Raw genomic sequence first — 22,893 nt, 5'->3', positions numbered from 1 at the left:
CGCTTTTGACGTTGAGACTGGTGTTTTGCTCTGATAGGTTGGATAAATAAAATGTGAAGAATTGAAAACAGTGATGAAGAGTTGCATTTTTGCTGCATTTCTAGGAGTTTTGCAGAGTTCATATAAAGATACAGATTAGACAATTGATGTCCAAGCCTCAATCAACATAACCCCAGGAAGACTACAGAAAAAGATACTGACGAGCCCATTCATATTCCATCACAGCTACTCATTTATTAATTTTAAAAAAGGAAAAAAAATACATTGCTTTTTGCTTTTCTTTTACACTGTATAATATGAAAACAATGCCAAGTACAACGCATTGCATATACAAACCACTTAGAAGTACAAAACGTTTACATTGTAGGAGAGATGAGAACTAAAGAACATACATACACATGAACAGAATTCTAGAAAAAGCACAGCTTTTTGTGGACGCATACTGTGGACATAGATACAGTGTCCTAAAGGACCAGTTGACATTCCCCATGAGGTTTGGTGGTGCACCCAGCCTAGTTCTCTGGTGGTGTGGCAGTGAGGGCAACAGGCACCCCAGGGCATGAGATACGTGCCTGCCTTTAGAAGAGAGATGCCCCACAGACACTGCAACATCTCCTCCCCCCACATGCCATAGTCAGGGTGGGAACAGTAAATATGGGAAAAATAAGAAGATTCAAATGCAAACGTAATCTGACAGTAGTGACTTTCTAGCACTATTTTTTTTGTTATTTTTGGGGGGTTCACATTCAGAAGCAGGCTACCATGTTGGGGAGGGGAAATCCATGCCAAACACACAAATAGACAACACTTAGAGAGGAGAAACTACTATCTGCATTTACTACTAAGGTTCTTTTGATATTATGGTCTGCACCTGCAGTGTTTTTTTTTTTGTGCCGTTTCCATGATTGCTGAGAGGCTACATGGACACCATTTTGTTTGCCTTTTGTGGTTTCGTTACACCTCACACTTCCCTATACTGTAGTTGCCGTCACAAGCACTAATTCAGTTTTATACGAATGTCTTCATAAAAGGGACGGTTCTGTAATTGACAACATTCACTTGGAGCCACTTAATAACTCAATACATGCTGGAACCTGATGCATTGGCTTGTCTCTATACAAAATGGCTCTAGCCAATTATCAGTCCAGCCTAACAGCTGTCAACATTTCATGTACATTTCCCATCCATTTTATTTACCCCGGGAATGGTCCTCTCCACGTTTTAGCTTTGGACATACTTTAGTTCCATCAGACAGGCTGCTCTACATCATATCAACATGTTTAATGTACAAGGCAATGGTTCTGTTCAGAAAACGCCATTAACACAGCTAAATAACCCCCATATTAGATTTAAAGACTATTAAAAAATGCCAGTACTATATTTGGTGTTTTTACAAAGAGAAAATATTACAAGAGCAGTACAAATCACCTTTAACCAATAGTGTACCACAGTGCTTCAACACAGACTCTGAGCAGAATGTTCCTCTAATGGCAATAGCTTTGGTATCCTTAATCGAAAAACATATTACCATTTTGGATTAAGGGCACATTACTTTGAAGCAACACTTTTAGTAGCAGAAAGAGATCAAGATGTTCACAAAATGATAATTAAATAATATAATACAAAACTCCTAACTGCATCGAATGCAGATTAACGATATACCAGTGTGTGAACTCAAACATAATGAAGACATGGTCAAATAATAATAATAAAAATAAAAATAATAAGCCTGCCTAGTATCTACAATTCCATAAAGATTCCCTCTGACAAATCACAAATGCACTGCTTAACCCTTTTCATTCATTTTGTCATCTGACATGGCATATTAATATGCTTTAGCCCCATAAAATGATTTAACTTGTCGCATAAAGGTAAAATACATACTGTGGTGAAATGAATGTGACGCTGTAATCCTAACTCAAACTCTAGGGGGAAAACTGTTATTATTCTGTAATAGGTCGTTTGAAAGGCTTCCGCATAGCACTGTTGTGCATTGTTTTACTATATACAGATAGAGTTTTATTAAGTAAACTAGTTAGCTTAGAATACATGCTTGGGAGACAGTCGTATTTACAGTTTCCTTACATATCATGCAAACTTGACCCTCTGGTGGTCTGTCAATACAATACTTTTAACTGATTTAAAATACCTTTAACAATACCTGTTCATTCAAACATCACATGAGCATACACCCTCTTAATAAATATTTCAATAGTGTAGTAAAAGTCAACGCATTAAACAATAAATACTTTGAAAGAAGATACTATCTACTGTATGTAGATAGTTTGACAAAATATACATGGCAATGTTACATCTCAATGTCACAGTGGTTTGGCTTCACTTCGAACCAAGATTTGTCCTCTAGCGACAGAATTTTGTGTTTGATAAGATACAGTTTGTCCTCTGATTTGTCCCTTATACTGATTTGTCCTTTATACTGATCTGACCACCTTTACTCTCTTATTGAAAGCGAGGCTGGGGTGAAATCCATTTCAATTTCATGAAATTGAATTTATAGGATATAAAATCCCCAATACGTCATTTTCAATTGAGCAGAATTGAAACTGAATTTACTCCAACTCTGGCAAGGCTTTGTAAAGTTGAAAAGATAGTACAGTATATCACCAATAATATGTCTGAGGAAAGCTCTATTAATCTCTACTTATGAGTTAGATAGGCAGACGTTCAGTTTCCTCTAAAGAAATAGGAGTATACAAACTCTCTATGAACTAACCTGAGAGAAGAAGATGAATACAGTAGAGACATTGTACTGTAGGGCATCTCATAACTCTACCCTAGTATGGGATTTTGTTTCAGAGATGCACTTCATTAAAGCACCCGGTGGCATTTTGACTGTAAACACAGAATCTGATTGTACGGATTGAGATGAAATTAAGACTTGGAAAATGATTTAAAAAACAATATAATTGATGTACAAAAGTCCCTTGTATATAAGATTCCCTCTAAGGGTGATATTTGATCATAGGCATTGAACAGTAGTAGTACTAAGGGGGGGGGGGGGGGGGGGGGGGAGTGGAGCAGGAGGAATCCATGTTGACATTGGTGGGACTGTGCCTAGACACGTTGGGAGGCTACTGCTGCTTAATATTCTTTGGCACCTCCATTCCTGTTAGTAGGGTCACCTGCGAAGGACAAACAATTCCAAATGAGTTCATGACAGATTAAACTGCTGACTTGAGCTCCAGGATTTGAACCACAGTGCTCAATAACTCAGCATGATGTATATTTGCTGGTTAGTAACAATTCAAAAATACAGTGGGGCAAAAAAGTATTTAGTCAGCCACCAATTGTGCAAGTTCTCCCACTTAAAAAGATGAGAGGCCTGTTTCATCATAGGTACACTTCAACTATGACAGACAAAATGAGAAGAAAAAAATCCAGAAAATCATATTGTAGTATTTTTAATGAATTTATTTGCAAATTATGGTGGAAAATAAATATTTGGACAATAACAAAAGTTTATCTCAATACTTTGTTATATACCCTTTGTTGGCAATGACAGAGGTCAAACGTTTTCTGTAAGTCTTCACAAGGTTTTCACACACTGTTGCTGGTATTTTCACCCATTCCTCCATGCAGATCTCCTCTAGAGCAGTGATGTTTTGGGGCTGTTGCTGGGCAACACAGACTTTCAACTCCCTCCAAAGATTTTCTATGGGGTTGAGATCTGGAGACTGGCTAGGCCACTCCAGGACCTTGAAATGCTTCTTACGAAGCCACTCCTTTGTTGCCCGGGCGGTGTGTTTGGGATCATTGTCATGCTGAAAGACCCAGCCACGTTTCATCTTCAATGCCCTTGCTGATGGAAGGAGGTTTTCACTCAAAATCTCACGATACATGGCCGCATTCATTCTTTCCTTTACACGGATCAGTCGTCCTGGTCCCTTTGCAGAAAAACAGCCCCAAAGCATGATGTTTCCACCCCGATGCTTCACAGTAGGTATGGTGTTCTTTGGATGCAACTCAGCATTCTTTGTCCTCCAAACACAACAAGTTGAGTTTTTACCAAAAAGTTATATTTTGGTTTCATCTGACCATATGACATTCTCCCAATCTTCTTCTGGATCATCCAAATGCTCTCTTGCAAACTTCAGACGGGCCTGGACATGTACTAGCTTAAGCAGGGGGACACGTCTGGCACTGCAGGATTTGAGTCCCTGGCGGCGTAGTGTGTTACTGATGGTAGGCTTTGTTACTTTGGTCCCAGCTCTCTGCAGGTCATTCACTAGGTCCCACCGTGTGGTTCTGGGATTTTTGCTCACCGTTCTTGTGATCATTTTGACCCCACGGGGTGAGATCTTGCGTGGAGCCCCAGATCGAGGGAGATTATCAGTGGTCTTGTATGTCTTCCATTTCCTAATAATTGCTCCCACAGTTGATTTTTTCAAACCAAGCTGCTTACCTATTGCAGATTCAGTCTTCCCAGCCTGGTGCAGGTCTACAATTTTGTTTCTGGTGTCCTTTGACAGCTCTTTGGTCTTGGTCATAGTGGAGTTTGGAGTGTGACTGTTTTAGGTTGTGGACAGGTGTCTTTTGTACTGATAACAAGTTCAAACAGGTGCCATTAACACAGGTAACGAGTGGAGGACAGAGGAGCCTCTTAAAGAAGAAGTTACAGGTCTATGAGAGCCAGAAATCTTGCTTGTTTGTAGGTGACCAAATACTTATTTTCCACCATAATTAGCAAATAAATTCATTAAAAATCCTACAATGTGATTTTCTGGATTTTCTTCTCATTTTGTCTGTCATAGTTGAAGTGTACCTATGAGTGTACCTATGATGAAAATTACAGGCCTCTCACATCTTTTTAAGTGGGAGAACTTGCACAATTGGTGGCTGACTAAATACTTTTTTGCCCCACTGTATATATGTGTACAGCCTATGCAGTTTAGCACATACTTAATCTGGAGATTGATTCCATTTCTAAATTAATCCGATAATCCTTGAATTTAGAGACAAAACTATCTGAATGAATTTCTGAAACCTAATCAGCTCTGTCTGACTATCAGTGCTCACCTGGACATTTCTGTTGATGCTGACAGCAGGCATGAAGACTCCCTCCAGGTTCTCAAAGGCCACGGGGCCATGCTGCTCTTTGTTGATGAAGAATGTTAGAGTGTACTTGTTCAGGTCTAGCAGGATGCCCACAGTGGCACCCTTGGAGATGCCCCCCTCGGCCCTGCAGAACACACACACAGAGTCTAGGCCTAATGTACTACATCAAAACAGCTCACACAGGCCCTTTGAGAGTGGTCTGGGATCTCTGATGGGTAGAGGGATCCCAATGAGTCCAAAAACAGTATGGAGCAAATGGCTTTCAGCGGAAAATCGTTTTCTCTATTCATGACATTAGATTTGACCTAATTGCAAAATTTTTCATGTTTGTATGTAGGCTGTGTGTGATTTGATGTACAGTAAATCCCTAATATATTTGGAATACTTGTTGTCTAACAAATATATGAAAACATTCCCAAGCTTCTCCTTCAGAGTGTATATCTTTTCTCCCTTCCAATGGAATAAAGAAAACAACCTGAGGCACTAAGTCCATAAACGCATCCGTATCCAAACATCTGAAACACTTTGGCAGTGCAAAGCCATATGTAAATAGTTACACTCAAACCAGTCAACTCATTGGAAACCCCAAAAGCCAGCAGTGTTTTAGTTTTTGAGAGTGGGCAGCTCAAACAACAAAATGGTGGACGTGTGAAAGTGTGCCCCCAGTTAAACAACTATGTCACAAAGCTAACTGGGCTCTACAAGGGGTTCCAGAGAAATCCGCTAGGCTAAAGAAACAAACAAGCAGGATTGCGGCACGATCAGCCTTTGGTGATTACCTGACATACAGTACATGTATCGTTGGCAGTTTAATGAGGGAAATGAGTGAGTCATTGTGGTTGATAGGCTCCAATGTAACAGCTGACAGGAAGATAAATAAATGAGGTTGGTGAAACCAAAAGATGGTGTGCTATGAAAGACAAAAACAGGGAAACTCTTTAATCAGCGACTGAAAATAGTAACTACTACTGTATTATTGGTTTAACGAGGAAGGAGGATTCTGCTCTGGATATTCATGTCCCTGGGGCTACTGTAGGTTGCTAAGCCAGTGGCCTCTTTGTCTTTGAATCTACGTGTAATATTACTCTGTGTTACCCTGTGTAAAAGTAAATCAAAACGGATAATCACAAAACATAAGAGCACTGCCCGAGAATAATCGCTTCCATTTCCAACTAACTGCCTGTCACACCCTGATCTGTTTCACCTGTCTTTGTGCTTGTCTCCACCCCCCTCCAGGTGTCGCCCATTTGCCCCATTATCCCCTGTGTATGTATACCTGTATTCTCTGTTTGTCTGTTGCCAGTTTGTCTTGTCTCGTCAAGCCTACCAGCGTTTTTTCCTGTACTACTGTTTTCGCTCTAGTCCCTGTTTTCTAGTTTTCCTGGTTTTGACCATTCTGCCTGCCCTGAACCTGCCTGCTGTTCTGAACCTTGTGACACTGCCCTGGATTACTGACCTCTGCCTACCCTGAGTCTGCCTATAGTTCTGTGCCTTTCGGACTCTGGATTACTGACCTCTGCCTGTCCTTGACCTGTCATTTGCCTGCCCCCCTGTTTTTGTAATAAACTTTTGTTACTTCAAACTGTCTGCAACTGGGTCTTATCCTGAGGTCTGATACTGCCTGCCAAGTATTGCAAGTGCATACGTGTTTTAGTCCTAACAGTATGACACACAAAGCATATGATGGCTATTTCTAAACTCTGAAGCTGTGGAGGAGTCAGCCTTCCTCCCCAGAGATGTGTCACCTACCTGTTGGTGTGGGAGTTGTTGTGCATGAACCAGCTGCGGTTGTTGTCCACGTACATGGCCCAGGCCTTATCATCCTTCCCCAGCATCATGTCCTTCATCGTATTGATCCTCGCCACCCCGAACGCAGGGTCCGGGTGGTTGTCATAGCGATCCACCCTGAGCTCCCAGTAATGGACCCCTTTGGAGAAGGCGGCTGTCCCCAGGACCACACGGTCATCGTAGCTGTTGCAGCTCACTGTCCGGTTCTCATTGGTCAACATGATGTCCCTGTGAGCCGAGGTGGGGTCGAAGGTGAACCAGGCCACTGCAGGAGAGACAAAGTAGAGCAGTAGGAGGAGTCAGAGAAAGATAAGAGCTTTTCCAGGTCTCTAGGGCATGGCTGTCTGAGTGAACCTCATTGGAGGATGGAGCCCCATGAGAGCATGAAACATGATGCCATTATAGAACGGCACGGTCAGCTAGGACCCCATGCTGGGCAGCATACTGTGAGATGACACATGAAATATTCACAAAGCAGCACAATGAAAAATTCTACTTCTCATTTAAAAGTCAAGCACTGGATTCATTTTCATTCAGCAGCTCCTTGCCCATAAGGCACTGCTGTGTCAAACCATTGCAGTGTATTGCCTTAATTAGCCCCATTCCTCAAAGAGGCACTGCTATGTTAGAATAAACAGTTAACTGGCACACGACAGGCACTCACTAAGGCCTCCACATGCAGAGATCCATTGTTATTGCAGCTGGCAGAGCCAGAGCTGGAGCCGCCTGTACTCTGCTCAGTCTAAACTCTCTCCTTGTCCCGCTGCTCTGTCAGCTCAATCAATGGCATCAACAACCTATCCTCTCTCCCTCTCCCTGTCCCTCCCTCCACTCCCCATCCCAGTAATGGGAGGACAGGGAGAGGGAGGAGAGGGAGAGAGGATAGGCAGTTGATGCCATTGATTGAGTGCAAGGCGTGGAGGGATGGACGGGGAAAGCACGGCAATGCGCTGACAGCTGGCAGGCTAGAGTAATCACAGTCTGGCACGCTCTCGCTGTGATACTTTGCTAAACTGCGAGACCACTTCCACTGTCTGTCAGCCCTATATCAGGACTGGACACCTCTTTAGTGGAGCTCCTTCAGCTCTGGCTCTGCCATGGTGTTTACTGCTCTAAATCTGGAGGTTTCTGGGGACCCAGAGCTGACTAGTACCACCACACCCAGCCAGGACAGTGACAGATTGCACCAGTCGCCTTCCATTAAAGTGGGATCTGGGATACCATTGCTGTGGATTAGAACTCCGTAGTTGAGGACACAAACAAGAGCGTTGATGGGAGGGCGAGGCTTTGTCGGCAAACAGCAGGCCTGGATGTCCCAGAGGACGAGCTCGGCTCAGGAGCGGTGAATAAAGAGTATCATTCTGTACCCCGGGCACTAATTAAGCCTGGTGTCCCCTGGTCCCCAGTTGGGTGGGGCTCTTCCTTCCCTTTCATGTCTACAGTTAGGTCAACACAAAGTGAGAGAACACCCACCATCAGATGTCTTCAGCACCACAGTCTTGCTATAGGGCCCCACTCCGGTGGAGTTGTAGGCCTTGACTCTGGCGTTGTAGGAGCTGTTGAAGTGGAGGCCGTCAACAGTGCACACAGTCTCCTTCCCTACATACACCTCCTGGGACACAGAGACATACAGTACAGCACAGGACCATCTGGCGTTAGTTAGAGCTCTGACTGCAGCATGCGCACTATGAATAATAAAATATGTGGCAGAGGCGACAACTGTTATCTATAGGAAACGGGTATGACACCCTACTGCACATAGAATTACAGTGTAACTGTATTACGCATATTGAAATGAGCCTGGCTAAATAAAACACAGCTCATGCAAACCTTTCATTGCATAATGAGCATCAAACGTTTACATTCTTTAACTTAATCTACTGTTAAAACACCCGCCCGTGAAGTGCTCCACCCTAGTGCCAGACTACATGGAGCGTCGGACATGATGACACGTTCTCTATTGTGTGAAGTGAAGTATTATCTGACCCTGTATTGACCCCCGTTGCCGTCGTCCAGCTCCAGGATGTAGCCTTCGATGGGGTTGCTAGGGGGCACAGTGACCCTCCAGGCCAGGGTGGCACTGTTGTTGCGGGTGCAGCACTTCTCCAGCTGCAGCAGGGGGGCCGGGGGCACCGTGGCAGACTCCACTTGAATAGAAACGGATGGCAGGAACACCACAGAGGAGTTAACATCTATCTCTGCATGGATAGGTTGTGGTTGATAGTTGCTGTTGTCAGGCAGGTAGGAATATTGTCAGGGAAGAGTGCGGTAAAACATGCATGGGAGGAGAGCACTCTATCCCCTTAACGTGGTGGGCTGGTGTGGGCTGGCAGGTCTCAAGGAGGAAAAGGGGATTTGGATGATCATATAGCAACTCTGAAATACCTCCTGCGCTCTCCGTCTCTTTCAATCCACCTGCATGCATTTGTTTCAATAATGGAGTCTCCTGTATATCTGAAACATGATATTGGACATGGGTTGATGTGTGGTGCTTGACTTAGTTTGCAACATAGTGGAACTGATCAACTACTGTGCTTTCTCAGGGGAATGCTGGTTACATTTCCCCTGGTTTCAAATCTCATTTGGTTTTACATGACGTTGTATTTGGAGCAGACTAAGATGGTAACTGTGTACGGGAAAATCTTGTCTGCTTCAGTAGACAGATGTGGAAAAGTGTTGGAGCGAAATGAAATACATCGTATTTATATGACAAATATATCCTGGTATTCTAGGACATCGTCTGGCGATACTACAAATCTTCCTCAGGTTTAGTCAAGCACAATATTTAAATAGACGAATGAAAAAATTGCTCTGGACACATAGTATGTTTTAATCAGATACTCAGAATATTGAACATGTGTGAAACATGGAGACCTTTTTGGTCAGTTTTGCAAAAGCATTTTTTTCCACTTCACCAAGCTATAAAGCACAGAATGAGTGCAGGTTATGCATAAAGCAAGAGACAAGTGCGTCTACTTAACTGCTGAACAGCCATACAAAAATACATCACAGGCACACTTGAAAGAGGAGTCCACTGCAAGACTATCTAACAATGTAACAATATACTGTATGAAAATGTGTACGAATAGACTCAACACTACGCAAACAGTAGCAAGTATATGAATATGACTTAGAAATGAACACATATAGGTTACCTTTGCTCTGGACAAAGTCCAGCTGTAGTATGGTCTGCAGCAGGGGGTCTGTGTTCAGGGTCAGGTCAAACTCAGGACCCACCTTGGGCTCCAAAGCCCCTTTGACCCACTGGTCCTGAGACGACGTCACACGTTTGATCAGCGCATCTGAGATCTACATAGAGACACACAGCAGGGGAGAACCGCTTCAAACCAGCTACAACTCCACTAAAAGGTTCAGCTACAGTGTAATATACTATTACAAAGTGCTACATGGTTTTAATGGACTTTTTATGGTTTCTCTGAGGCTTTGTGCTTCTGGAAAAATGTCAGCTGGAAATGTGCTGCATTAAGGAATAGCCAACCCTGTAGGTTACCAGCTTTTGTCAGGATTTATATAAGCTTTTATGATACAGAGCACAGATTTTGTTCAGGGGTTATAAGAAACTGTACAATCAATATCACCATGAACATTTCAAGGGGGGAGAGAAGCACAAATTTACAGAAGAGAGGCTTTCATCTCTATTTCGCCCTTTTCAGACTGTTCTTTAAAAAAAAGAGGAGAATCAATGGCTTCCAGCTAATGGTGAGGGGAACTAAATACGACAAGTCAACGTTTAACTCAATGAAGGTGTCACATACCAATGTTAACCATTATCAGGTTAACCTTTATCAGCGCAAGTCAACGAGTATTGGTTTGGGATGACCTATTTATTACCTATTAAGTATCAATATCTTCATTCACATTTGGCCAACAACACATTTTAATCAACATCTTGCTACAAGCTTATCATATGCACTCTGAATCAATATTAATATTTATTAGTATAGTAAAATATATACGCAGTTCTTTCAAAGGTCTTGATGTTAAGAATTTTTATGGCAAGAGTTTTCTAATGATCTTTAAATGATTTGTTATCAACCCGTTTTAGGAAATATATTTGGGAAAAATAGTTGTTGGCCTTAGCATTTAGCAGTAGGAAACAAGGACATCTGAGGGGAATGTGAGGGAAGTCAAGCAGGCTAGCCTCATCCACAGCCTGTCACGCATTGATCTGTTTCACCTCTCTTTGTGATTGTCTCCACCCTCCTCTAGGTGTCGCCCGTTTTGTTCCTCTAATCTACCAGCGGTTTTCCCCTTGTCCCTACCTTGTCTATATTCAAGTTTTCCCAGTTTTGTCCTTTCTGCCTAACCTGACCCTGAGCCTGCCCTCCTGTACCTTTGCCCCACTACTCTGGATTACTGACCTCTGCCTGACCTGACCCTGAGCCTGCCTGCCATCCTGTACCTTTGCCCCACTACTCTGGATTACCGACCTCTGCCTGACCCCGAGCCTGCCTGCTGTCCTGTAACTTTGCCCCACTACTCTGGATTACCAAACTCTGCCTGAACTGACCCTGATTGAATGGCTTTGAAATGCCTGCCGTCCTGTACCTTTGCCCCACTACTCTGGTTTACCGACCTCTGCCTGACCCCGAGCCTGCCTGCCGTCCTGTAACTTTGCCCCACTACTCTGGATTACCGACCTCTACCTGACCCCGAGCCTGCCTGCCATCCTGTAACTTTGCCTGCCCGTGTTCGAATTAATAAACTTTTGTTACTTCGACATTGCCTGCACCTGGGTCTTACCTTCAAACATGATACAGCCTACTAGCAGAGCTCTAGCCCCAGTCACCCATACATCACTACTGTACCTGCAGGAAGCCACTGGGGTCGTTCTCTTTGATCACCTCCAGACAGTACTCCATCATGCCCGTGGTCTGACGCAGCTTCATAGTGCAGTGTGTGATCTGGTCACGCACCACCTGAACACAAGAGAAGCCAGGAGGACACAGACGGGCACCCTTTAATGTAATATTAATACTGGGCAAGCATTTCACACACATACAGACACAGACTCACACACATACAGACACAGACACACACACATACATACACACACACGCGCGTTTTTCCTTTTGGCTAAACACAAAGCACTGGGGAGAATGGATTTGGGCGGGTGTCAAAGCCATTCATTCACAGCTAATTGAAATTCAGTGGACTGTCAACATTTTATGAGCCTTTGTTTGGGTAGACCACTTATACTAGCTCATGTGTTTAACTTATCTTTGCATTTTTTGTGAAAAAGTATGGATTTTTGTGTTTATAAGATTATAAATTAAAAGGTCAGAAAAGGTTGATTAATTGGAAGGTATTTAATCACTCTATCAAATCAAGCCTTAGAATTCAAAACTAATGTAAGAAATCATTAGATTAAGCCACTGACACATTCAGGCCATTAGCCTATCATTAATTAAATGTTCATAAATTATTCACCTGTCAACCGGTTTCATTATTTAAATAAATCTATTAAAATATTAAAAATTAAATAAGCATATAATGAACATTCTTGAATGGTAGACAAAATAAAATAACCCCAAAACATAAACAAACCAGAGGACAGTCAGGAACAGTCATGTCTATCAAATCATAATTAATATACATTTAGGTAAATCAAATTATATATAAAAACTCAGATTGAATTTACTATATAATCCGTACATCATGCAACATTCAAACAATGCCACTCCAGCGGTCTATGGATTATGCCTGGACTAGTCTGTCACGAGTCACAAAAATGACTATCTCCCTGGGAATGTGTAGTGTGGCGAAAGAGACCACTGATAAAAATACTGCTGACAGATTAATGGCTCGGATGAATTTAATTAGAGTAGAAAATGACGTTCCCCGGCACACAAACACAACACTCCAGACTATTGAACAGGGGAAACAAATGCCCTCCAGCTGGGATTGCAGGGTAAAAAAAAACATTGTCCTGTAGATGACATAAAGTAGTTATTCTCAACAGATTACCGTCACAACTGTTCCTAAAAAAGGATTTCATCAAACAAAGCTCACAATCCAGGCTCTCTTGGCTGAGTGTTGAGGAAAGACTGACTGCATCGCTTCTTGTTTTTATAACAAACAATAATGTGTTGGAAATTCCAAATTATTTGCATAGTCAATTTACACACAGCACTGACACACATGCCACCAGACATGCCACCAGATGTCTTTTCACAGTCCCCAGGTCCAGAACAAATTCAAGGAAACGTACAGTATTATACAGAGCTGTGATCGCATGTAACTCCCTTCTAGTGAACAGCAAACCTGGTTTAAAAAAACAAATATAGCAACACCTCACAACGCCTTTCCCCATGTGACCTACTTGTTGTGCGTACAGTATGTACTGACATGTATGTGTAACTGATAGATACACACACTACATGTTCATGTACTTAAATGTATGTGAGTTGGATTTTGTCTGTAATGTATTTTTCTTTTGTGTGACTATTTTTCTTTTGTGTGACGGTATGACTAGCTGTCGCCATTGGCATTGGCTAATGGTGATCCTAAAGAATGTCATAAATCCAAGTTAATCACCAACCATCTATCTCCACTATACTGTGGGAGAAGAGATGTTATTGATACCAAATGCTGTCAAGACAATTGCAACCATATGGTTGTGTACTAAACTCCATAAAGCTCTTATTTTCCCATTGTAATCTTCTGAAAAGGTTTGACAGTTTGACAGCCTTCATCATAGTGAAATGAAGAGACCTTTTTTTCTGCTGTGTGATGCTGCAACAGTCCTAGCTGCTCTTTAGCTTTAGCCCTGCTAAACACAACAGCTGTCCTCTGGAGCCCCAATCCCCCAGCCTGCACATTGAGCCTGGGCTTGGATCCATGTGACCCACTAAGAACTTAACACCAGCCAGCCTGCAGGCCCAGGCCCTCAGCTGAGGCTTCAGGGGGAGAAGAGAGGACAGGGAGGCGGAGAGGACAGAAATCTGCATCCAGATGCACCTCAACCTGGGCCAAGACAAGTTCACAACCTTGGATGCCCTTTGTGTCATGAAAGAGCTGCTAGCTGTGGTAAAAGAGGCAGTCTATCACTACTTAGGGTTGTAATATGAATAATATGTAACTATTGATCATCTGTGTTAAGTGTGCAAAGTATGGTTAACATGTCTGATGCAGAGAGAGTACTGTGATTATTGTTATCAATAAACCATGGCCCTGCTGTGTTTGTCCGCCCATCTGAATCCTGCCACCTGTATGTTACAGTCAACATGACCTTGTCCCCAGGATAATGGTGCACATACAATCTGAGCTTGGGAAGAAGTGTCTGGGGCAGTCAACATGACGTTGTTATCCATCAGCCGTCGCAGCGTCCATCCTTCTAACCCACCTTGAGCTTGTACTCCCTCTCCTTGGTGACCTTGGTGAGGAGCTTGGCTTTCTGCCTCGTCAGAGCCTCAATCAGGGCGTCACACTGAGCCACCAAGCAGGCCTCGAACTCCACCCCGTTCTCCTGCGAGGGACACAACACATCACATCGCTCAATAAAAGAACAGGGAGGTACATGAAGGTACAGGGTGCTAGGGCCAGGCACAGGGGGACGGGGACAGGGGGCAAGGACGGGGGGCAAGGACACTAGCGGACTACATATGATAACACCACAGTGATTGCAGCTAAATCTTCCATCATCACTACTGCATATCAATAATTTACCTAAGCGCAGGTGAGATAGTGAATTCTATTCGAGCTACACTCTGCACCTCGGTTCAAGGATGAAGAAAATGGTTAGAGACTAACTCTACTGAGCTGAGCAGAGCTGGGATTTTACTCAAATACAATCCCCTCAACCCCAGAATAAGAGTCTTAATGCACAGACTGATAAGACATGGCAGTGCAGTAAGTGTATAAAAGCTGTGACAGGCTGGGGCAGTCTGTGTGGACAGCAGCCCTTTCCTACTTTAGCTCTTAGCGTGGTCACAAACAGAAACCTTTGTTCCCACCGGGCGATAAGAAGTGCTTTGGATGTAGTGCCGGTGTTCATTGCAGAATGAAAAGAGTCCAGAAAGTGACATTGTATGATTCCAGAGCATCCTTCCTCTTTCTTTTTAGTGTTTCGTTAAAGCCGACAGGCACAGGTAAGTAGGTTATGGGGAATGCAGGTTACATTTACATTTCTATACATGTTGACGTTCTCATTTGATCTACCAGACACGTAATCAAAAAGAGAATGTTACCTGTATCTGCTGAAGCATGTTCTTCAACTGCATTAGGAATTCCTTGGCATCCTTGGCTTTATCTGACACACCGTTCAAAGCTTGGGAGAGTTGACACTGTGAATGAAAAACGGGCAATTATTAATCCAAAACTAATCAAAACACTCTCCGTGTCACTTCTCTAATATGTTATGATTAAAGCCAATTGTCCCAGAAATATATAGTATGGGCAGTAATTTATACTAATTAACCCCATACTTAAGCCCAACCACACAGCAACGACCTCTGAGGTCATAGTAATCAAGGAGATTACAAATTCAAACGAGGGCCTCAAAACCATGTTTAGAGGTCAAACCTTCCAGCAGATCTGCTCTGAGCTGAGGCTCATGGACCATGAGTGAAGGGTAATCATGGTGTACACCAACCCTGCTGTGATCAATCTGGCCCGGATCCACACCTCCCTCCTCCCACCTCCCTCCCGCTCCTCCCACCTGCCCCTATTCCTCTGGGCTTCTCTATCAGTCTCAGTCAGGGCTTCTCTGGGGCTGGGCCTCTGTGGGCTGCGTGCGTCGGGTTCAGGAGGGACACAAATCAAGCCAGCCCTACACGGTTCATTAATGTGCCATCTGGCCCAGCAAGCTGTCTGTCCGCGCCGCTAACAAGGGGATGAGTGATTCCGCTCCCCTGTGTGGTTTCTTTCCACCAGGGCCCCAGCCACAGCTCCTGACAAGACAAGGGGGCAGTGCCAGCCCAGTGTTTATCGGCTCAGACCTTTTTCTCTCTGTGACACTTTGTCAGGGTGACCTCCAGGGGTCAGGGGGAGGGGGCTAGTAACCCTCCTATGGGGAGAGAGCCTGTTACTTGACAACCTCCTGCATATCACCAATTAATGTCCTTTCACTGGGTTGTCCTCGTTTATCCTAACAATGTATAATGTGAGAGTTTGATTCGATATGGACCAGAAGGATGCTACTGCTTCACATGAAAACATTATCAAGGGACCCATATCATCAAGGTTTTATCAGTCTTGTCATGAGCCCCCCTTGTAAGATGTAGTTATTCTTTATGAGCTAATATTAAACTTCAGTGTAATTAGGATCGGGATGCTGCCCTCGTGTGGCTCAGAACTGGCAGTGACCTCATTAGTGTTGGTGGAATACAGCACCAGCCCCTTCACTGTCACTAAGGATGACAGGTCAGTTATAGCAGGAGAAACCTGTTAGAGTCATTTCCACTAGGCAGAGTCGTCAATTCAACGTCTATTCCACGTTGGTTCAACGCAACTTCGTTGAAATGACGTTAAAAAAAGCGTTGATTCAAACAGTGTGTGATCAGTGGGAAGGGTCATAAGATGAAAGGTGAGGCTCTATTTAAACGCCTCGTTTTAAAAAGTACCCCTCATTTTAAAATGTACCCTTTATTGTAAATGTATTTCCTCCAGACAAATAGGAAGAGGCATCCTTTTTCCTGACAGCAGCTTTCTTCCTCTGAAAGAGCCCCAGTAATGTCATCAGAGAGAGAGAACACTTGAGTAATGTGCGTGACATTCAAGAGCAGAGGGTTTCAAGTAGGGGAGAAGGTGTGTTATCAATTTCTAACCCAGTGTTAAGGGATCGGAGTAAGACAATACATACAGTAGCTGCAGTGTTGATCTGCGGTGTTGACCTTGATTCCAAATGGGTCCTCAGGGACATGCCAGGAGGACTGGGTCAGATTCAGGAAGCCCCACCACCTCCACCCCTTTCTCTTCCCCCTCTTTTTCCTCCATCTCCTCCATCTTCTCCTCCCTCACTCAGCAGCTGTGTCATTAGCGTTCCACATCTGGATGAGAGCAGAACCAATCTCCCTCCCCTGCTCAGCCTCACACAAATCCTCTGGCCGTGTGGCACACTGCTCCACCACTGATATTTTACAACATGGCCACAACAGCCATCACAGCCCAGCATGGCCAGCACAGCCCCCCAGGCAAATTAAGAACAACCCAAATAAAGCATGAAATCAGAGCACACACAATATTTACCAGTTTAGGAAAATCTCCAGAGGATGATTCAATTGAAAACAATTTATCAAATATTTATAGGATTTGCTACAATATATTGTGTGTATGAATATGCATAATATGGACACATTTTATGATATTAAAAACCAGCACAAATGACATTTGCAAGGAATAATTAATTATTTCTTTTTTCATACTGTGACAGTGTTACAATCATTGACACACGCAAAGTATAACATCTATTTGACATATCGCATTATGTGAAGCTCGTTACATACATTTCAAAAGGTAGAGTCGTGATATCCATTAGGCCTCATTTTCAGCAACAGTCTGGTAACTTGCCTCCATGTATCCATGGTAACCCTTGAGGTATGCGCACACAGCACTACACTAAGGTCTTGTCCAAGCACTCATTCTTGCCTCTAAAAATAGCTCAAAATGATTCTCCTGTTCCTATGCCTTTGGTTACAGTAGTTGCACACATACAGTACACTCATCCTTTATGCCTGGCTACCCCATCACCAAACGCTTATTCAACACAACATGAACCAAGTCTAGTGTCCTGGGTACTATGCAGCTAGAGTATGGCACAGCACAGATATTCAATGGGATGGGAGATACCGCACTGTACTTAACCTACATTCTGGAGCCAATGCCGTTGCAGGGTCTGGGAGAGGGGCTCTGTATGTCTGAGGCAGCAGAACAACCTGTCCTTAGCTACAGTACCATCTGAATCTAGGCTAGCCAGCCAGCCAGCTGACCCGACCAGACTCTGTGCTCTTACTTGGCTAGCCCCTTCCCGTACTGTACAAGCTGGGGGCATCCTCTCCTATATGAATCTCTTTCAATGGTCAAAACCACAGACTTCTGTATCTATTCTTATCCACATAACCGCACTGGAATGTAGCCCCATCCTCCATTATCCAATAGTACTCTACAAATGTGTTGATCAGATTCTATCCATGACTATGACATTGGTCCATAAATAGGTTGATGTAGTTCAAATGTAGGCCTTCTCAATATGTCATCCTTTCTCTTAATGACAGGATAACAACCCCATTTAACAAAATGTGGAATTGAAAAGAGAGGAAGCATGGTTTCTTTCATCTCCTAAAAGGTTCTTTGTGGTCATGTATAATGTGCGGTATTTGGGAATTCAGGGCAAAACTAAAGGACCTGAGTCAGTTGTACTGCTGAGTGGTTAGTGCCTTTTTAGGTCAGTTCGGTTTCGGTTTTATAATAAAAAAAATAATAAAGTTTTTTTCAATTTCGGATTCAAAATATTTTTGGGCACATTAAATGCACTATGCATTATGTGGGTTGAATGCTGTAACAACACAGAATAAAACAATTAATCCAATCCCGCGATGGTTGTGACTGCCCATTACTGCTTATCACTTATTAACCATCATTTATTCACATGACTTTACTTCTGTTGTTGTGTACATTACATTTGTTTCATTTGATGACTTTATCATTTCATTCCATGTCATCATCTCATCTCTATAGAGCTGCTGCCTGTGCCGTCTGACAAAGTCACTATTTTAGTAGTTCTTCAAAGGAAATAAGGCATACTTTTATGACTGCTGAACACCAACTATCAAATCACTTTATGTATTTTCAGGTAGAGATACAGTACGTAGCTCGCGAAGCAACTGCTCTCTATCACTCTCAATCGTCTTCCGTCTCTTTACTGATGTCGGGTCAATAAGTTGTTGACACATTTTTAAACACTGACATTTCGGTTAATTGCTCAGTACTAGTCGGTTGGGCCCTGCACTGGACTTGGCGGGGCCCAAATGCTCATGCCTGCTGCAGCCTGGTGAGCAATGCCCTGGCCTAGTGTACGCATGTGCAGAGTTTGGTACCAGTGTGTAGTGTGTGTGCGGGGGCATTAAATATACTATACACTGAATCTGGGTGTTTCTGCTTGGCTGCCCATAGGACATCCATAGGAAACTTCACTACCGTGACTTTTCATCCAAACGCTTATCTGAGGCTTATCGGCTAGTAAATACATATTCATGAGGTATTCCCAGCAAGCATTTTTGTCACTCACTCACACTGTCACTGTTAAAGGGGAGACAAATGCCATTGATACCCTAAGGCAGTCCCTTGTTTTCCGTTTGTTCCATTTGACATACTGTAAATAACATCAACACAACTTGACATTACTTTCAAATCATGTTTGTAAAAGCATCCCCCGAGGAGGAATATAAGATTGACTACTGAAGGTCCAGCAAAAAACGAATGGGGGCTCTCATTCACAGTGGACGTGGGTCAGCACACACAGGCGTCTCCATTATCAGTATCTCTGCAGTATGGAGGATGACAATTGCCTCTGAGACACAATCTATCTGTAGTCATAAAACAATCCTCGGAGGAGTAGCCGTTCTCTCTCTCTCTCTCTCTCCTTTCAACACTGCAATCTCCAAGCCCTCCTACCCTAACTAACAGACTGGTTGTTGAATCTGTTCAACTGAGTTTTCTGTCAGATCCTAGAAGAGGACAGTCGATAGGAAAGCATGTCAGAGCTCGAGGGCGGATCTGGAGCTGTGGATGGGAAGGATTGTGAGTAATAGGTTTGTATTAGTCCCCAGTGTCACAACAAAATCCCATCCAAGTGACAGTGACATAGATAGCTGCCTGGTGCAGTGGAATCATTCAAGGGGAGGCATGCAGAGTAGACCCAAGCCAATATCTACAGTGAAGAGGGATAGTGTAGCTTCAAGAGGGCTCCGAGATAATTTGCCATAATAGTAGGCCAATACATTCGTGTCCTTTTCATCACCTAATGTCTCCCTCCCTCTCTCCCTCCCTCTCTCTCTCTCTCCCTCTCCCTCCCTCTCTCCCTCTCTCTCTCACACACACACACACACACTCCCTCCAACCTGAGCAGAGCTCACTTGACCATCCCATTCTTGCCAATACAGATCGTTGGCCATAAAACACAGCACAAAATGGACAGCATGCTGGAGTGTATTCGATCTCACTCGACCAGGAAATATCTTAACGAAGCACTTCTGCATCTTGTATTTATAGGGCTCATCACTTATAAACACCGCTTCACACTTACAGTATGCGATTTTCATGGTCCATTTGTGGGACAGTAGGCTAGTGTGATAAAGGTCAACTGTACTCATAACAACCCTTATCAGTGAGTGGGAAGGAGGCATGCTGTTTGATGGGAAGAATACCCCAGGACTCTCCAAATCACACAACATGTACGATTAGTGGCCCAGTTTGGCTTTTAATTGAATTGGTGGATTTGGGTGTGATAGCTCAATGTGCTTCTCTACTATCTATCAAAGTGTCAGTCTGCTTATAGGCATCCTATGCCTCTTCACCATGTAGTGGGCGCTGAGGAAACCATGGGGCACTGTTACACAGCGCCGGTGACCTATTCGCAAATTCAAATGGCAAACCCAGAGGTGTTGGCAGGAACAATCTGGGATAGAAACAGGAGAACAGTGACCTGACACTGGTGAGTCAGGCTATTGGGTTGCTTTTTTTTTATTTCTCTGTGATTAGGCTATACAGTGTTGCTGCCTGATTACTGTCAGTAAAGGCTACCACTGATGCACTCAGTTGGAGTGATTTAAAGGGCACTGATGACATGTGACGATGTGATGCTGCAGAGCAGCTTATTATGATGCTGGCCAAGGCCATCCCCACCAGCCTTCATCCTTACCTTGTGCTGTTTCCACATGGCAGCTAAAGGTTTTAAATCATGACTCCCGTGCTTGCCACCCTCAAGACACTTCATACACACTGGAGTCTTGCAGTTGACGCAGTACATGCTAAAGTTCTCCATGTCATGGTCTGCACACGTTCCCTGTTTGCGTATGGTGCCGGCGGGCATCTGCTGGCTTCCAGCCGCGGGCGATTGGGTCGGTGGCAGTAATCGATGTTTGGCCAGCGGTCCACGGGAAGGGTGGCATCGCTGCTGGCATGGTGTGCAGTAAAACACGTCGCACTGTTCGCACATCACAGTGGCATCGACAGGGTTGCGGTCACACAGCTGACATTTCACGTTGGCAGAGCGGTTCTGCTGATAACGAGACACGATCGCCTCCAGTAGCCGGTTACGTGGGAAGCCCCTCAGTCCCCGCTCATCCAGAGAGACACTACGGTGACAGAGAGGACACGTTATGGAGCAGTGGCGGTGCACCAGAGTCGGAGGAAACACCCGTATCCCATTTGGAGACTTGAGGCACGGCGTGTATGATCCATAGCCGCTGTCCGTTTCACTATACATGCTCATTTTGTCCATATCCAAATAATCGTAGTCCGAGTTCCCGGAGGCACGGTTTTGCGGAGGTGTTTCGCCTTCTGGGGTCTGTACAATGATATTTCGGGCGCACGCCAAACACACATTGTGTGAGCAGGGTAAAAGAATAGGATCCTTGAAAAGAGAGCCGCAAACGGGGCATTTTAATTCTTCATCCATCGTGTCTTCTATAAAACGCTCCTCACACAGTGCACAAGAGCAGCGATCAATGAAAACAGACCAGCACTATATGACACGAACAGCTCCCTCGACTGGTTTACGCAGGCGCAGGCGAGGGGGGGTTGTAGTCAGAGCGGATGGGTTCTGAAAACGCATCTTCACAATACCAAGTTCACTTTGAACAAAAAACTACAAGACCCGTAATCCAAGTGAGCAGCCGTGAAAAGTATTGTGGAGGCAAGTCACACCTTGGTGATAAAACTGTTATTAACCAGTATCTAACCCAAAGGGTAGCAGTGGGACCTGCCCTGCACATTTCCGAGGCTATTGAATGTGCAAGGCATATGTTGGTGGTGATGTTATTTTATTTAGAGTTTCAACCTAATCTTTTAATGAAATTCAAGATGCATGTTCTGAATTAAACGTTTCCCTTTTCTCACTGACATACATATAGACAGAACTACACTATGTATGCAAAAGTATGAGGACACCACTTCAAATTAGTGGATTCGGCTATTTCAACCACACCCGTTGCTGATAGGTGTATAAAATCGAGCACAGGTCATGCAATCTCCATAGACAAAATTTGGCAGTAGAATGGAGCTCAGTGACTTTCAATGTGGCACCATCATAGGATGTCACCTTTCCAACAAGACAGTTTGTCAAATTTTGGCCCTGCTAGAGTTACCCCGGTCAACTGTAAGTGCTGTTATTGTGAAGTGGAAACATCTAGGAGAGACAACGGCTCAGCCGCAAGGTGGTAGGACACACAAGCTCACAGAATGGGACCACTGAGTGCTGAAGCGCGTAGCACATAAAAATTGTCTGTTCTCCATTGCAACACTCACTCCCGAGTTCCAAACTGCCTCTGGAAGCAACGTCAGCACAAGAACTGGCCGAGGAGCAGCACACAAGCATTGGAAACAAGTTCTCTGGTGTGATGAATTAGGCTTCACCATCTGGCAGTCCAATGGATGAATATGGGTTTGGCAGATGCCAGGAGAACGCTACCTGCCCCAATGCATAGTGCCCACTGTAAAGTTTGGTGGATGAGGAATAATGGTCTGGGGCTGTTTTTTATGGTTAAGGTCCCTTAGTTCCAGTGAAGGGAAATCTTAATGCTACAGCATACAATTACATTCTATACTATTCTGTGCAAGTGTTTGGTGAAGGACCCTTTCCTGTTTCAGCATGACAATAACCCCACGCTCAAAGCAAAGTCCATACAGAAATGGTTTGTCGAGATTGGTGTGGAAGAACTTGACTGGCCTGCACAGAGTCCTGAACTCAACCCCATCCAACACCTTTGGGATGAATTGGAACTCCGACTGCAAGCCAGGCCTAATCGTCCAACATCAGTAGCCGAACTCACTAGTACTCTTGTGTCTGAG

General features: G+C 43.9%; 1 protein-coding gene across 3 annotated transcripts; it reads right to left on the bottom strand.

Moving 5' to 3' along the window:
* Positions 1 to 208: 208 nt before the first annotated feature.
* trim67 (tripartite motif containing 67) lies at positions 209 to 21,615 on the bottom strand. 3 transcript variants are annotated; one of them, XM_021600445.3, is made up of 11 exons: positions 20,744 to 21,615; positions 15,075 to 15,170; positions 14,231 to 14,353; positions 11,694 to 11,804; positions 10,020 to 10,173; positions 9,250 to 9,318; positions 8,851 to 9,011; positions 8,338 to 8,476; positions 6,826 to 7,129; positions 5,038 to 5,200; positions 209 to 3,143 (listed from the first exon to the last, which is right to left on the bottom strand). In XM_021600445.3, exons 1-11 carry the CDS (start codon positions 21,500 to 21,502, stop codon positions 3,093 to 3,095), a joined length of 2,130 nt encoding a protein of 709 aa, XP_021456120.3. In that variant the 5' UTR covers positions 21,503 to 21,615; the 3' UTR covers positions 209 to 3,092. The 3 variants fall into 3 exon arrangements, with proteins under 3 accessions (XP_021456120.3, XP_090088900.1, XP_021456121.3); XM_090232774.1 differs by lacking the exon at positions 20,744 to 21,615 and adding an exon at positions 17,331 to 17,625; XM_021600446.3 differs by lacking the exon at positions 9,250 to 9,318.
* Between the last annotated feature and the right edge of the window lie 1,278 nt (positions 21,616 to 22,893).

This window comes from Oncorhynchus mykiss, chromosome 4 (genome assembly GCF_057628025.1).
Source record: "Oncorhynchus mykiss isolate SJ-2025 chromosome 4, ASM5762802v1, whole genome shotgun sequence".
Classification (NCBI taxonomy): Eukaryota; Metazoa; Chordata; class Actinopteri; order Salmoniformes; family Salmonidae; genus Oncorhynchus; species Oncorhynchus mykiss.
This window is presented reverse-complemented; position numbering and strand designations above follow the sequence as displayed.

What these genes read in the sequence shown, in the direction of transcription:
- trim67 (XM_021600445.3), bottom strand. Translation starts at nt 21,502, where the DNA reads ATGGATGAAGAATTAAAATGCCCCGTTTGCGGCTCTCTTTTCAAGGAT. An exon ending in CCATGTGGAAACAGCACAAG is followed by an intron (nt 15,171 to 20,743) that starts GTAAGGATGAAG and finishes TTTCATTCACAG; the next exon opens with TGTCAACTCTCCCAAGCTTT. An exon ending in AGAGACGGAGAGCGCAGGAG is followed by an intron (nt 9,012 to 9,249) that starts GTATTTCAGAGT and finishes TTTCTATTCAAG; the next exon opens with TGGAGTCTGCCACGGTGCCC.